The sequence below is a fragment of the Trichechus manatus genome, unplaced genomic scaffold (assembly GCF_000243295.1).
Source record: "Trichechus manatus latirostris isolate Lorelei unplaced genomic scaffold, TriManLat1.0 scaffold00050, whole genome shotgun sequence".
Lineage (NCBI taxonomy): Eukaryota > Metazoa > Chordata > Mammalia > Sirenia > Trichechidae > Trichechus > Trichechus manatus.
Genome location: NW_004443986.1, coordinates 2797557 through 2815087, shown reverse-complemented (window position 1 = coordinate 2815087; position 17531 = coordinate 2797557). Strand labels below are relative to the sequence as shown.

Below are 17531 nucleotides of genomic sequence, written 5' to 3'. Positions count from 1 at the left end.
ATCATTGTTTCCCTTTCTAGCTATACAGGAAAAACAGAGTGGACAGGTGAGACAGTTGATAATTAACTTTGCAAGAAATATTGAGCCAATGAAAGACAACAAGCTTGTCGTCATGTGGTGGTGTTTAAATTATCCACAGAAAGATCTCAATTCTGAGCCATCACCTTTCTTGTGAATGAAAATGAGTTAAAGATCAGAGGTTAACAGACTGCACCATTTACATAAAATCACAATGGCAAAACAGGAATTAGAATTCATAGGCTGACAGAAATTCTGGGACTGACCCATGGTACAATGATAATTTACTTTATTAGGCTCTGATTCGAACAGAGTTAAAGGGTAAGCCATTAAGTTGTTCATTAGCTTTTGTGGGCAACACCTTAACTAACCTCTAAAAATGTTACTAAAACAATAAGCATGGTTAAGGAGGCAAGGAAAGACTGCTAATTACACTTGAATTAACACTGGAAATGCTTCTTTTTCATTAATTCTAAAATTCTCTACTAACAATAAAAAAATCCTCAAGATAAGCCTTCCAGGACACACTGATATGTGAAAACTAAAAAAAAAAGCAAGGTTCCAGGGCTTTCAGACATAAAGACGAGAGCCACTTGCATTTTACGTACACTCTCATGTACGTTAAAAGACCGTCAAAGTGAGATTATAAAATTGGAGTATACATGCAATGCAATAGATTTATTCACAAGATAATGCAAGGGTTTATTAAAAAGTTAATAGTGTACTAGGGGTGGTGTGATCTGGTAACAGGACACGGGTAAAACTGAAAGAGCAATGCTTCCTTTTTTCAATGACATCAACGTATCTCTGTTTATATAAACTCCTGTGGAGATGACAGAATGTAAATTTGCGGCTCTTTCTGAGTGTGAGGCTGTATTAGTTTTCTACTGCTACTATAACAAATCATCACACATAGTGGCTTAATACAACACAAATTTATTAACTTACAGTTCTGGAGGTCATAGGTCTGAAATCAGTTTTACAGAGCTAAAATCAAGGTGTTGACGGGGCTTCATTCTTTCTGGAGGCTCTAGGGGAGAACCCATTTCTTGGCTGCCCACATTTCTCAGCTCATAGCTTTGAACCACTTCAATCACTGCTTCTTCTTTACATCTCTGTCTCTGACTCTGACTTTCTTTCCTCCTCTTATAATGACCCTTGTGATTACATTGGGCCTGCCTGGATAATCCAGGGTAATCTCTCCACTTTATATTCTCTAATTTTATTATTTATTTAATCACTTGTGCAAAGTCCATCTTGTCATGTAAGGTGACATATTCACAGGTTTCAGGATTAGGTTTTGGACATTTTTGGTGGGCCATTATTTTTTCTATCACAAAAGCGTAGACCAATAGCTACTCCAAAGACTTCCTTACTCAGACTAGCACTACATCTTAATACCAAACCAAAAATTTTTGCCATCGAGTCAATTCCAACTCATAATAACCCTATTGGACAGAGTAGAACTGCCCCATAGGGTTTTCAAGGAGCAGGTGGTGGATTTGAGCTTCAACCTTTTGGTTAGCAGCCATAGCTCTTAACCACTGTGCCACCAGGGCTCCCATCTTAATACAGTTGGGGCTTATTTTTCTAAGCTCTTCAACTGATATCTTAGAATGGTTATTACCAACAAGTCCCAGTGACTCTCACTTTCTAGGGTATGCACTTTTGAATGCCTGCTGCAGAGATGTTCTCATTATATGGCTGGTATAAGTTGAAGAAAAAAATTCAAGCCTCAAGTTGCAAAATATTGGTCAAAATATTGAATATACCATGGACTGCCAGAAGAACAAATAAATTTGTCTTGGAAGAAGTACAGCCAGAATGGTCCTTAGAAGCAAGGATGGCGAGACTTTGTCTCATGTACCTTGGACATGTTATCAGAAGGGACCAGTCCCTGGAAGAGGATATCATGCTTGGTAAACTAGAGGGTCCACAAAAAAGAAGACACTCGAGATGGACTGACACAGTGGTTGCAACAGTGGGCTCAAACACAGCAACAATTGTGAGGATGGCCCAGGACTGGGGAGTGTTTTGTTCTGTTGTACATAGGGTCACTATGAGTCAGAACTGACTCAATGGCACCTAACAAGAACAACAACATAACTTAGCATAAAGTAACATGGAAATCACGTATTTCAACCAAAAGTATGTATAACATGGAACCAGTTATTTTTATCTATATAAAAAAGACAGAGAAAAATGTTACTTCTCATATAGTATGTATGAATGAACATTTTAGCCTGTCATTTTTTTTCAGCAAAAAGTCATTCCGTTAAATAATGTTAATATACAGTATATGCGATATAAGGATTCAGAGTAAACAGCAAAATCAATGTATTTATTCTAAGAACAAAACTAAATCAATACGATCAAATAAATTAGATTCTGGGTAAAATTTGTCAAGGTTCAGTTATATAAAATGATTATATAGCAGTAAATATAACAAGACCTTTATTACTATGTTCTAAGACTAAGAAAACAAAGATTAAGCTAAATATACTTTAACTTCATCTTTTGATAAATAAGGGATGTTTAAAAATCAAAACTGCTAGAAACAATAATTAGATTTGTTCTTTGTGCCCTCCTAGATACACTCATTCATCCATCCGGTTAGTCCCATCCAGCTAGCCAACAGACAGTAATTGAATACATAGTACGAATAGGCCATACACAGGCATCAGAGAGGCGCTACAAAGTCCAGTATAATATTATGCCTACTTTTCAGCTAAGATTCAGTGACCTGACAAATTTCACCTATGAGCTAAACATTGATTGTAATAAAAGTAACAAAAGGGAAACCAAGAGTGTTTTCAATAACACAAACTAAACAGAAAAAACAAGATTTGACCAGAAAATTTATATTTGAATTTTGTATGCATTTCTCCTAACTGGGAAAGACAGTTAAAAATACTGAAAATTGGAATTTAACCCAGACTATTTTCAATGCTTTAAGATATTCCTTTTTTAATGAATTTTATATTAACATTGATAGATGAGGATAACTATAAATTAGCAAATATTTAATTATATACACTTTAATTGTTAATAATTTATTCAATTAGTAATTCATTCAGTAAGTATGTATAGAGCCTCTGTTATATTCCAGGAACTGGACATACAACCCAAAACAAACAAAAAAGCAAGGTCCTTGCTCTCATGGAGCTTACATTCCAGAGATTCAATAAAGAGGGCTCTGGCATTCCAAATATTTCACTATATTTTCATGGTAAATACTGTCAGCAGCCACAGTACTAAATAAGGGCAAGGTATGCTTCTTGCCTGGAATTCTTCAACTCTGGCTGTACCCCCGTGCAAGGGTCTTAAGACTATTCTGCCATTAGCTGTGAAATTTTATGCAAGTTATTTAAACATTCTGTTTCCTCCCCTGTAAAAGGGAAAAGGTAATAGTTAGGTAGTCATGGAGATTAAATGAGATAATGTCAGTCTATTGTTCAGACCGAAAAAACAAACCTGTTGCCCTGGGGTCGTTTCAGGACAAAACTGCCAACCTTTCCGTTATCAGCCAAACTCTTAACAACTGCGCCACCAGGGCTCCTTATTGTTCAGCCTAGTTTCCAGAAACTTTTAGTACTGTATTACCGCTTTGGCTCAGTGGTTCTGAAATATGTCTGCTCATTACAATCACCTGGGGATCTTTTAAAAAAAATGCCAAAGCCCAGGCCACACACCAGACCAATTAAATGCCAGGCGCTGACGGTGGAACACAGATGTCAGCACTCTTGAGTTCTTCAGGTGATTCAAATGCGCTGACAAGTTTGGGAACCACCTCAGTTTGGTTTATTTATGTTTTACAGTAACACTTGCCCATCCACCGCTTACCTTAGGTGGCAACCAGGAAACCTGGGCAGTTTAATCAAAGTCACATAATCGAGGCGCATCCCCCACTCCGCCTAATCCTGGGATTTGCATGCAAATCTCTTCTAAATATTTCAGTGTGTAGGGAGGGGCAGGGGAGGATGGGAGGGAATCCTGATCTCTGCAGCGTATGCACAGTTGTTAAGTTTATGGGACACTTAGGTATGTAGGGAGTGCTGACACTTCACCTGCGGCGACTGCTGGGTCTGCCCGGGGAGAAAGGAAGAGCGGGGAAAGTACCCCTCCTGGGGGCGCTGGGCCCGGGTTGCTGAGGCAGCTGCCGCACCGCGAGAAAAGATCTGCAGCCTCAGCTGTGGCCGCGATTGTCCCCTAGGGACGCGCAGCGGCTGAGCGGGCGCGGTTCGTGCGGGGTCTTTTCTGTCCGAAACACAAACTTCGCAACCCGGGGCCGAGGGCAGGAGCGGCCGCGGGGCGTTTTGGTCCAGGGCAAGTGGGACCCGCCGCGCTGCCCGCCGCCATGGAGCCCCGGCCGTCCGGAGGCTCCAAGCCGGCCGAGCCGGGGCCTTGCCTGCGTAGCCCGGGCGGGGCCTGCCAAGGGACCTCGGCCTACTCGCTGAGCTCGGCCGGGGCCGAGCCGGGGTGCAGCGTGGCGGCCGTGTTGCCGGCAGGGGGTTGCGGGGAGAGGATGGGCGTCCCCACCCCGAAGCAGTTCTGCCCTATCCTGGAGAGGCCGCTCATCAGCTACACCCTGCAGGCCCTGGAGAGGTAACGCGGCGCCAACACTCCCCCACGGTCCCCGGGGCCAGGTCTCCCGCGCAGGGCAGCTCTGCGGCACCTGCGCGGCCTCCTCTCTCGCGCAAGCGCCGTAATCCAGGCGGATTGCTGGGCCAGACTCCACCGGCTCAGTTACTTTTACTCCAGCTTGAGCTCCGTTCCCAGCGGCATTTCAGAGAGAGGTATCTCTGGCTCTTCTAACAGATGGCGACAGAAACCCATCTTTAAATGCCCAAGCTCACAATGTTGTAGGGAAAGCCCCCATGTGGAGCTGGCTTTATGAGTACGTGGGTTGGGCCTAAGGAAAATTTAGTTCTGTGGCCCCTGTGAGGCTTAATGAGGATCAGCTGTTCTAGGAGTCGCTGAGTCAGACTGTCTGCCTGTCTGTATGTCTCTCCCTCCCTCCTCATGAGTGGATTATGAGTCCTAGCCCAAGAAAATCTAGTTTCAGAGACTTTTACTGGCTCATTCATTTCATTCCTTCGTAGTCATACTTATTGAGCACCTCGTTTGAGACAGACTGAGCTAAATTACTAGGTAATGGAGGTGGAGCGATGAGCAGAATTTAATTGAAATCTTCCAGAGGTGAAAAACAGACATAGCATGTTAAAGTCTGAAATTGAGGTCTGTACACGCTGTCTATCTTGAAAGAAAAGGAACTGATTAACTAGTTGGAGAAGTGAAGGGAGGGTGGGGTAAGGGGACTAGGGGAGCAGTACGGAGGGGCTAAGGAGGTGAAAAGGAGGAAATGTGTTATTTTATTAATTTTATTTTGCTTTTAGGACCGAATAATGTGATAGGAGGTCCCTGGGTGGCGCAAAGGGTTTGCACTGGACTACTAACCTAAAGGCTGGGGCTTTGAACCCCCTCAGCGTCGCTGTGGAAGAAAAGTCTGGGGATCTACTTTAGTAAAGATGATAGCCAAGAAAACTGTATGGGGAAGTTCTGCTCTGTAACATCAGGTCTGCATGAGTCAGAATCCACTGGAGGGCAATGGTTTTGGGTTTTTCTGGTTAATGCCATGGAGTGAGGCTGGGGGCATAGGCAAAAGAAGGATTTCCAAGGTCTGTGTTGCTAATGTGTTTAAACTTTACCTTGAATCTGTGGTAGGATTTTAAGACTTGGATTAAAATCTTAACAATGTTCATTTCAAGATAGATGGCATCCTTTAGCATAGCCTTTGCAGAAGGCTTTAATGAAGATAACTTAGTGAGGTTCTAGTCTAAGGAGGGTACCATGTTATCTATAAAGGAACCCCTCTCCTTACGCATACCCTAGAAGTCAGAAAGGCCAAGTTGCTTCTTGTCTTAGTCATCTAGTGCTGCTCTAACAGAAATACCACAAGTGGATGGCTTTAACAAAGAGTTTATTCTTTTACGGTCCAGTAGGCTACAAGTCCAAATTCAGGGCATCAGCTTCAGGAGAAGGCTTTTTCTCTCTGTCGGCTGTGGAGCTCTTGTAATGCATCAGTCTTTCCTTGGTCTGGGAGCTTCTCTGCGCAGGAACCTCAGGTCCAAAGGACGCGCTCTGCTCCTGGCGCTGCTTCTTGGTGGTATGAGGTTCCCATGTGTCTCTGCTCGCTTCTCTCTTTTATATCTCAAAAGAGATTGGATTAAGACACTATCTGATCTTGTCAACCTCATCAGCATAAGCTCATCACAGTGATAGAATTGACAACACATAAGGAGATCACATATAATCTCATCATAGTGATAAGAGTTTACAGCACGTAAGGAAACCACATCAGATTACATAATCATACAATACTGGGAATCATGATCTAGCCAAGTTGCTACACACATTTTTTGGGGGACGCAATTCAATCCATGACACTTCTCATATGGTTATCTTATTTTCTGAATATTAGCATTTGGAAAGTAGAAGTGTAAAGAGCCATAATCACCCTTGATTCTTGTAATCAGGCCAGTGGTTACATCTGAAACTCATACAAATATTGAAACAGTTCCAGTTGCTCCTTCTCATTTCTGTTTTCCTCCATTTCTCTGGGTAGCGGGAGGGTTCTGGAAACCATCGTGTGAATCTGGCACCTACAACATTCCAGTGTGGTAGACATTGTGACAATGCATCTCAGGTGTGCAGGGACACAGTGGGTCTTGGCCAGCAGGATCTTCTTTTACTTAGTATTATTACACGTAGGGAATTGTGTCATTTTTACATTTAACTTCCCTTCTCCATGAAAATCTTTTGTATTGATTTGCATTTTTGCATCTCCTTAACTTCTGAGGCTGCCTGAGATAGGTGGTCACGCACACAAAACGAAACAAACAAAAAAACTACAAACATTTTAGAAGTAAAATATTCTGGAAAGGCCTTGTTATGGAAAATAAGGCAAAAGAACACTTCTTTCCATTTTTGCTTCATAACATCAGTCATATAATCCAAACTAATAACAATGGTAATTAATCGAAACTCCATTCTGAAATACTTCATGGTTTGTTTTTGTCACTATTAAAATACCTGAAGAACTTTAGGGAATATGACTGTACGTTGGGTATGTCCCAAGAAATCTCTGGAAACTGTGTTACAAGTGTGTGTGCGGATGCTTTTTGGCCATTTATGAATTGAAATCCCTTTTCTTTCTCTTTTGGTAGAAGATGGACTCCATAGATTGCTGATAATTTTCCTACAGCATGGTGCCAAAGGCCTAAGTAATTTCATTCCACAAGATAAATTATGCAAGTTAGTGGAAACATAAAATGCTTTGGAAAAGTCTTATTTTTTACTCTCTCTGGAGAAATTATGCATGCTTTTAAATTATGCATCTATTAAAGAAAAGAGGAAGCACAGGTCTCAAGGGTCTAAGAAAGAAAATAAAAGATGTAATTGGATGTCACTACTGTCAATCCTCTACATTATACTAAGAGGGTGTCAAGTCTTCTTGCCTTTAGGATCTGTGTAATGTCCAGAATTTGACTTCAGACAAAGTTTATTTTATTTGCTCGTCATAAGATAGGGCATTTTCCTTCCTTAAGCTTTTACCATCACACTCACAGAGGTTTGAGAACTCACTGAGGGTAAATTTTGATTCCTAGTTACGATTAACTTGACTAGGAAATTAAAGATACTTGTTGAAAAATAATGCTTCTGTGTTGATTTTTTTTTTCTTTAGAGTACTATATGTTTTTTACTTTATTAAACAATTCTATGCTGTCATAAAGTGAGATTCTTATTAAGGATAATCTTACTGTTCTATTTTATAATGGACAAGGGAGTATCTAATCACCATTAGACGATTACAAAGAACAGTCTGAAAGAAAGTCTCTGTCTTTGCCTCTTTCCTTTCCATTAATCTTTTTTTTTTTAATATTTTATTGTGTTTTTGGTGAAAGTTTACACAACAGATTAGGTTTCCATTCAATTTCTAGACAAACTGTTCGGTGACATTGGTTACATTCTTTATAATGAATGAACATTCTCATTATTTCTGTTTTGGTTGTTCCATTTCCAGTAATCAAGTTTCCCTGTCCCCCTCCCTTCTCATCTTTGTTTTAAAGTAATTTTGACTGTTTGATCTCATGTAGATCATTTTTTTAAAGAGAGATTGTACTCACTGGTGATATTCTTTATTTTGTGAGCCAATCTACTATTTAGTTAAAAGGTGACCTTGGGATAGTTTTTGTTCAGGGTTTAAAGAGCATCTCAGGGAAATAGTTTCGGGGAGTCTAATCTCAACTGTCTAGTCAGTCTGGATTTTTTAAAAAGATTTTGAGGTTCTGTTTCACATTTTTCTCCCATTTTATTAGAATCCATCTATTGTGGCCCTGATGAGAAGATTGGTAGTGGCAGCTGGGCACCATCTAGTTCTTCTGGTCTCAGCATAGAGAAGGCCGTGGTTTGTGTAGATGGTTATTACTGTGGTCTAGTTTCTTCTTTGAGTCTTGGGTTTCCTTCTTTCTGTTTTGCTCCAGACAAGTAGAGACCAATAGTTGAATTTTAGATGGCCGCTCTCAAGCTTTTAAGACCCTGGACACTACTCACCAGACAGAGTTGTGGAACATAAACTTTATGAACTACATTATGCCAATTGACTGAGTTGTCCCATGAGACTATGGTCCTAAGTCTTCCAACCCAGAATACCAATCTCACGAGGTCTTTGGATATGTCTATGAAGTATCCGTAACTGTGCCCTCTATGTGATTTATTATATATATGAATATATATGCACACACACATATACATGCATATACATATATACACACATACATACTCACATATACATATCTGCACAAATATGCTTACATACATACATATATACCTGCACAAATATTTTTTGGTTGTTGTTACAAAATTATATATGCCATAGTAATTACCAAAAGGTCCTTTTTTTGTGTGTTCATCTTAGCTGACATCATTTCCTTGGTTGAGCTGTGCACACTTCATCCACACTCAGTGTTAGGTTTCTGTGTTGGTTTTTGTCTTTTGGAATTTTGAATGTTTCATTCCAATTCCTTGTAAAAAGAGCTAATTAATCAGGGCCTAGGAAAGAAAAGAGGCTCACCCCTGAATTTTGGCCCCCAATACCTAAGTTGGCATGTTGTTGTTGTTAGGTGCCGTTGAGTTGGTTCCAACTCATAGGGACCCTATAGGACCGAGTAGAACAGTCCCATAGGGTTTCCAAGCAGCAGCTGGTGGATTTGAACTGCCGACCTTTTGGTTAGCAGCCAAGCTCTTAACCAGTACACCACCAGGGCTCCAGGTTGGCATAGGGAAATGTAAAGAAACATAATTAGTTTCTTCTCTAGTTAAACCTTGCCATTTAAACGTGTTTATTTCCCTCCCTCATTTACCCACCCCAAGTGACAGTCGTTACTGTCTGCCACCAAGTCGATTCTGACTCATAGTGACCCTACAGTAGAGTAGAACTGCCCATAGGGTTTCCTAGGCTATAATCTTTACAGGAGCAGATTGCCAGGTCTTTTCTCCTGAAGAGTGGCTGGTGGGTTGGAATCCTAGAACTTTTGGTTAGTGGCCGAGTGCTTAACCATTGTGCCACCAGGGTTTCTTAAGAGACAGTAAAGAAACTAAAAATGAGCCACGCAAGGGAAAAAAATGAATGAAAGAGGAGGTACTGCAGATAAGAAATATTAACAAAACTCTGGAAGATAGAAGATAGAAAAATGGTTTATGGAAAATAAGGAACAGTCAGACCTTCAGATCTCTGACCCAACACTGGAGGATTATTCTCTGGCTCAGAACCAGACACAGCTAATGGCTATGTGAAATGCTCTATGGCAGTAAGAAGATTAAGAGAAAGACTCCGTTTTGAAATCGTGAGATTCTTAGCTCCTAAGGTAGATGACTCAAGGAAGTTTTCTCCTCTTCAAATAGCATGCCACATATTAAAGTAGCTGTTCTTCTATTATCAGGAAGTTAAAGGGGACGTTGAAAGAAAATCCATTTCATAAATTGATTGGAATTTCAGATTGTCTGTTTTTTTTTCTTTTGGTAAAATTGGAAGAATACCAGCTTTTCTACTTTAGCCAAATTCTACTTGTGCTCCAAAGGAATTTTTAGAAAACGAAATAGATTAAATTAGGTTCAAAAGTATTTCTTCATTCTCACAAATCTGAGACATGTTGACTAAAAGCTTATTGAGTCAATTCCGACTCGTAGCGACACTATAGGACAGAATAGAACTTCCTCATGGCATTTCCAAGGAGCAGCTGGTGGATTCAAACTGCCAACCTTTTGGTTAGCAGCCGAGCTCTTAACCACTACACCACCAGGGCACCGAAATTTAAGTTAGTATGTCAAAATTATGTTATGTGTGGGTATAATTGTATATTTATTGCAATTAGCCATTGTGTGAATATATAGACATATATGTATATATGCATGGAGCCCTGGTAGCGCAGTGGTTAAGAGAAAAGGCTGCTAACCAAAAGGTCGGCAGTTCAAACCCACCAGCCGCTCCTTGGAAACCCTATGGGGTAGTTCTGCTTTATCCTATAGGGACTGTACGAGTCAGAATTGACTCGACAGCAATGGGTATATATGCTGTATCAAGGAGCCCTGCTAGTGCAGTCGTTAAGCGATATGGCTGCAGTTCAAACCCACCAGCCACTCTGCGGGAGAAAGATGTGGCGGTCTGCTTCTGTAAAGATTACAGCCTTGGAAACCCTATGGGGCAGTTCTACTCTGTCCCATGGTATTGCTATGAGTCGGGATCGACTTGATGGCAATGGGTTTGGTTTGGTTTGGTTCATACACTATATCCTTCCTTTTCAAAACCATTCAACTGATAGTTAAGATTTGTGCGTTATAAACTAAAAGGATCAAATATAACAATTTGTAGGTTGTGCTGAAAACAAAGTTTGTTCTGAACTTAATTGAAAATGGCTTAAAAAATAGTTTAGTCTTAAGGCTTTATTAATAAAAGGGTCATATTTTAGTCAAAGGAAGGAATAGTCTACTATATGTTTTTCAGCCTTAGATGATCAGAGATTTGTGTTCATTTCCCAAAGGCCTTGTGTAGCTCCCTTAAGATAGATAAGGCCAGGAGGGTTAGGCTGGGGTCTGATTACAGGAAACCTTCATGGGCTGAAGTGGGGAGGATTGAGGCTGGGAAGGCACTCAAGAGCCAGCCCCTTCATACCAATTTGATGTTTTGCTGCTAAAACTTTGGGGTGGGTATGGTGAGATGGGAATCTATAAATTATAGCCACTGGACAATTCAGAGCCAAGTTTCCATGAAGGCTGTTGTGGCAGTGAGCAGCAGCTGCCACAATCTCTTCAGGGCCACACCTCTGCAGCCTGGATGAGAGCACTTTAAAAGTGTTAACAGGGCTTGCTTTTCCATCTGGTTTTTAAAGCATTTGTTTAAGTATTCTGTTTTCAACCAATCTTATTAAACTGTCTAAGCAGAATATTCCTGTTAGTGATACTTATGCTATTCTGGGAGAAAAATAACATCTGAGATATTATATTTCTTCCTCAAAATATCTGTAAATGTAATTGGGCTTAGGTTTGCCAGTGCAATGTGCCAGGAAGGAAATATTCAGGAGAACTTGATAGAATCTTGTGGGACTACAGGGGGTTAGGTGTGGACTTGCCTCCAGTTAAGGAGGTAGACCAGATCCATTTATTCAGCAAATATTTGTTCAGTAGGCACTGTGTGAGGTACTTAAGGTCTTTTTCAGTCCCATGATTCTACATTATTAAATTTTAATACTGTGAAAGGCTTTTAATTCTATAACTGGAAAAGAATGTGAATAAATCCTTTGGAATACAAACAGTATTTATAAAGGCTTGCAAGTGCTGAGTGTAAGCTAGGTTGCTGAATAGAATAGCATAATGAGTCCACTATCTCTTAAGAGTGGCCTAAAACAGTTTCCAACCTTTTTTTTTTGTGACCTATAATAAGAAATATATCTTGCATCATGATTCGGTGTGTAAACACGTACTTACCCATGCACATGTTTGAAAGAAAATTCCATGAAAACAACCTATCCTTACTATGTGCTGTGCATACCAATTTTTCTATTTTATTAAGTTTTATTTCATTTACCCAAAACTGTTGGCCTAAACTTACTAAACTGATTTGATGACACACTAATGGGTCTTAAAAATTTGCAATTTGAGAAATAATTGCAGTTTGAGCCATACTGGTTTAAAACACTATATTCAACTTAGAGTATCATATGATTTTGAAATAGTCTGATACCACATTTAATACAAACATGTATTTGTAATTATTAGCATCTACATAGACTGCTTTCTAGTTGATAGATTGTAGAGAACTGTTTTCTAACTATTTCAAAGCGTTTCAATATAATGGGGATTTACCTTTGGGAGTTCATTCATTAATTCATTAAACACATATTTGAATGACTACTTTGTCAAGCAATATCCTGTCATCTTTTTTCCTCTTGATTCTTCTATATTTAAGATTTAATTTAATGTAATTTTCCATCAAAAACAGCAATATTATATCTTTAAAAGTTGTCACTTAGAAATATCTTATTAAAAGTGACAGAAGTAAATGGTTTAGAGGAAAGGTTGTTCTCTTGCTTTAGACAAACATTCTGTCACTGATTTAATTGAGCACATATTTATAGCTACTTCTCTTTAAAAGAGCTTAATGTGATGTTAAAATAATATATAGTTGGAATACATTTGATTATAACACATATTGGATGATAACTAAAGCTGATGTAAATATTAAGTGAGATATTACAAGCAAAATGCTCTGTATAGTACATAGTACATAGCAAACTTCCCATACATGTTAGCTATTGATTCTACTATTAATATTATTGAAAGTATATTACACACCAAGCCTTGGGTATAGTCTTTGCTTTCTATTAGTTGGCAGTCTAGTGGGAGAGATAGAAAATTAAATAGAGTGCAGTGTGATGACTGATAAAGACAGAGTACTCTGGAAGTAGAAAGCAGAGATAATGTATCCATAATGGTAGGCAGAGAAGGTTTCTTGGTGGGGGCCATATCCAAGTTGAGAGGTGAAGAACAAGTAGGACCTAACTGGGAGTGGGTGGGGATGGGATGGAAATAGGGATGGCGGCAATGTTGAAAAGCAAAGAAAGCAGCACATGCAAAGATCTGGATGTGAGAAAGAATGTGGTACCCTCCTTTCAGGGAGCAGCTCAGTAGCAGAGTAAGAGGGGTGTGGAAGAGACCAAGTTGGACAAGTACGTTGAGGTCAGACTTTAAAGGGCCTTGCTCAAGAGCCAGCAGGGGATGATGTCAAATTTGCTCTTGAGAAATCATCCAGAAGTGGTGAGGATGGATTCTGTAGGGGTAAGATGAGGAACAGATGTCCTGGAGGATTTTTATTTGTTTTGAAATAAGTAGAGAAATAATGGAGCCCTGGTGATGCAGTGGTTAAGATCTATGGCAAGCTACGGCTGCTAACCAAAAGGTCAGCAGTTTGAATCCACCAGCTGCTCCGTAGAAACCGTATGGGGCAGTTCTACCCTGTCCTATAGGGTTGCTATGAGTCGGAATCAACTCGACGGCAATGAGTTTGGTTTTGGGTTTTGGTTAGAGAAATATTTAGAGAAATACTCAGGTTTGTCATGCATATTGTTGTCAGGTGCTGTCAAGTCGATTCCAACTCATAGTGACCCCATGTGACAGAGTAGAACTGCCCCATAGGGTTTTCTAGGCTGTAATTTTTACAGGAGCAGACACCATATCTTTCTCCCAAGGAGCTGCTGAGTGGGTTTGAACCTTTTGGTTAGTAGCCAAACGTTTAACCATTGCACACCAGGGCCTTCTTGTCGTGAATAAACTCGTTTAGCTTATTGCAAGACAGTCATGGCAAGTAAGACCTCAAGATATTCACTTAGAACTAGAGTATAAGAATTAACAATTACAATGTTAGTTCAGTGATGACAGTCGGAATCTTTAGACTTCAGGCGTTTGCCTTAAGTGAGTGGTCACAAGAGGAAGACTTGACTACCTCTCAAACTCAAAGGAGGTCCCCTGTAGCTACGGTCCGAGGTTGGTTGTGGCAGGCAGTATTTCAGCAGGCTGTCAGTTTTCAGAGAGAACAAGAGTTAGAGAGAACTTTTGCTGATGTCTTCTCAGCACATGATCAGAAATCAAGAGTTTATATACAATTTCTTCACCTTGACTTCACTAGTTAAGGGTTAGGTGGTATCATGTTTAACCGAGATTAATATATTTTATTGTCAATTAAGGGAATAGTTGTATGGCATATTTATGTCTCAAGGTCAATTTGAATTACTAGTATATTTTATTGTCAATTAAGGGAATAATTGTATATGACATGTTATATCCCTGTTTACTATGTACTTCACATACTTCTATTATTTATTTCCAAGGTTAGAAGAACTTTCTAATGACTTATAGCTTCTAATGACTTATAGTTAATGATTAGAGAGCCTCATAGAAGTATACCTGCTCTTAACTTATCGACTATCTTTTTATCTGATACTTTGCATTTACCACAATAGTAAAAAATCTACTATCTGACAATTTTGCGCATTAACAACGTACGTCTGGCAGAAACGAACGCTGAGGTGTGAGATGAGAGTAATGCTGGCTGTGATGGTTAAGGTTGTGTTTCAGCTTTGCAGGGCCATGATTCTCAGTGGTTTGACAGTTATGTAGTGAAGCAATTTGGCAGTTATATCATGATGTAAATTGGCAGTTATGTAATGATGTATTTTGGCAGCTATGTAATGATGTAGTCATCCTCCATTTTGTGATCTTATGTGGTCATCCTCCGTTTTTGCATAACACCGATTTTCACATAACTACCTGGTCTTTGGAGCCTAACCATGTCGATAAGTGGGGAGTGGGTGTATATATGTTTCTAAGTTCAGAGACATTCTCTATTTCTGACTTCATATTATAAGTGACTTGTACATAAAAAAAAACCCATTGCTGTCGAATCGATTCTGACTCATAGCGACCCTATAGGGCACAGTAGAACGGCCCCATAGAGTTTACAAGCAGCACCTGGTGGGTTTGCACTGTCGACATTTTGGTTAGCAGCCGTAGCACTTAACCACTATGCCACCAGGGTTTCTGACTTCTGTGTACATGTTTAAAATCATTACAAAAAATATCATAACCAAAAAAACAAACCCATTGTTGTTGAGTCGATTTCGACTCATAGGGACCCTATAGGACAGAGTAGGACTGCGCTATAGGGGTTCCAAGGGGCAGAGGAGAACTGCCCCATAGGGTAGAGCAGCTGATGGATTCAAACTGCCACCCTTTTGGTTAGCAGCCAAGCTCTTAACCATTGTACCACTACGGCAGAGTAAAAAGTATTCTAGAAGCATACATAATAGTGACTTATACATATGTGATTGAGAGCATCACAAAGAGCATACATAACAGCAGGATTCCAACTAAGTGACTAGTGCAATACTGTAGGAGAGAGGTGGCCTCCTGGTTTAAGGCCATGGCAGTGGAGACAGAAACTAGGAGGAAGCCCTGTATTTAGGGAGTACTGAGAAACTGCCACTTGCCAAGGACTTTGCTAAGTACAGTGCTGTAAGTTCTACCAATTGTTTAATTTGCAATGAAAGGAGTAGGAGGTGGGCTTCAAAACAGAACAAGGAGCAATCCACATTCAATCCTATTCTAGAATCCTTTATATTGTCTGTGCAGATTACTATGTCTTTTGTTCTTTGGTATTCTATGAGTATTATTATATTGTTTTTATTTGTGACTAGAATTCCCCCAGGGTTATGATATAAAAGTAGTCCTAGCCATCATGGAGCGTTAGAATCTATAAATCAAGTATAAAAAGACAAACACCTAGAAACACAGAAAACAATCTACAAATCCACACTGCATAGCGAAGGCTATTTTCATTCTTGCTTTTTTTCCCCCTCCTTGTTACTCGTTAATGAAGAGTAGGTAACTAGAGTCTTGAGGAAAGCGTCCTTTATTTTCATACCCCTTGAAACTGTACTTTATTGTGAGATGATGTTCTGCTCCTGTAGATGAGATGTACCAATGTCGTTTATTCATCCAACACATATTTATTGAGCACCTATTAGGTACTTGTTGTAAAGCAATGGACAAAACAGATATTATCCCAGTGTATCATGGAGCCTATATTCTAGAAGATAAAATAAAAGGAAATACTGAATTGTCATGTTGGAAGATGGTAGAAGTATTTTTTGTATGTCAAGCCCTTTTTGGAATAAAATGGTAGTGTAGATAAATAAAACAATGTATTTGTAGGCTCAGATATCTTTCTGATTTATAATATCCTTTGATATTTATGAGAGATTTGTATGCTCAGATATCTTTTATGATTTCATATTTTATGGGAGATAGTATACAGGTGGTTAAGAACAAGGATGCTGGAGCCAGACTGACTGGGTTAAAATCTCAGCTCTGCTGCTTATAAGCTGTATGACCTTGGGGAAGTTTCTTACCCATCTTGTGCCTCAGTTTCCCCATATATAAAAAGGAGTAATAGAATAAAATCCACGGTTTGTTGTGAGGATTACATGAGGTAAAACATGAAAACTGCTGAAAACACAGTACATTATCTATCATTACCTCTTGTTATGTGGCACTAGATTTATTTTGTGACTCTCCTACCAACTCACAAAGATTATTTACCTCTTTTTAAATAATTTATTTTATTTTTGTTGTTGATAATATACACAGCAAACATACACCAATTCAACTATTTCTGCATGTACAATTCAGTAACATTGATGACAGTCTTCAAGTTGCAACGATTCTCACCCTCCTTTTCTGAGTTATTCCTCTCCGTTAACATAAACTCACTGTCCCCTAAGTTTCCTATCTAATCTTTCTAGTTGCTGTTAATTTGATCCCATATAGATGGATCTTGAAAGAGCACAATGCTTAAGGCAGACATTCTTTACTAGTTAATCTAAACTATTGTTTGGTTTTAAGAAGACTTCAGGGGTATTTTTGGTTTAAGGTTTAAAGATTATCTGAAGGCAGTAGTTTCAGGGGTTCATCTAGCCTCCATGGCTCCAGAAAATCTGAAATCCATGAGAATTTGAAATTCTGTTCTGCATTTTCCCTCTTATGATCAGAATTCTTCTATAGAATCTGATCAAAATGTTCAGGCACCATCCAGTTCTGGTCTCATGGCAAAGGAGGCAGTTGTTTATGGAAGCAGTTAGCCACACATTCCATTTCCTCCTCCTATTCCTGATTCTCCTTCTTCCTCTGTTGTTCCAGGTGAATAGAGATCAGTTGTTGTGCCTTGGATGGCTGCTTGCAAGCTTTTAAGACCCCAAAGATTATGCAGTGAACTAGGAGGTAGAACAGAAGCACTAAACTTCAATTAACTGGGAAATCCCATGAAACCATGACCCTAAACCTTCGAACCAAGGAACCAAATCCCATGAAGTGTTTGATTTTACGTAAGCAGCCTCAGAAGCTAC

The 17531-nt window shown here is 39.6% G+C and overlaps 1 protein-coding gene across 2 annotated transcripts in view; it reads left to right on the top strand.

Moving 5' to 3' along the window:
• The first annotated feature begins 4341 nt into the window (after positions 1-4341).
• The window catches only part of CRPPA (CDP-L-ribitol pyrophosphorylase A), a 315799-nt gene continuing 302609 nt past the window's right edge, over positions 4342-17531 (top strand). For both annotated transcript variants that reach the window (XM_004377417.2, XM_023732277.1), the window contains exon 1: positions 4342-4623. In XM_004377417.2, the coding sequence (XP_004377474.1) occupies positions 4376-4623 (248 nt within the window). In that variant the 5' untranslated portion in view covers positions 4342-4375. The remainder of the gene's footprint in view (positions 4624-17531) is intronic.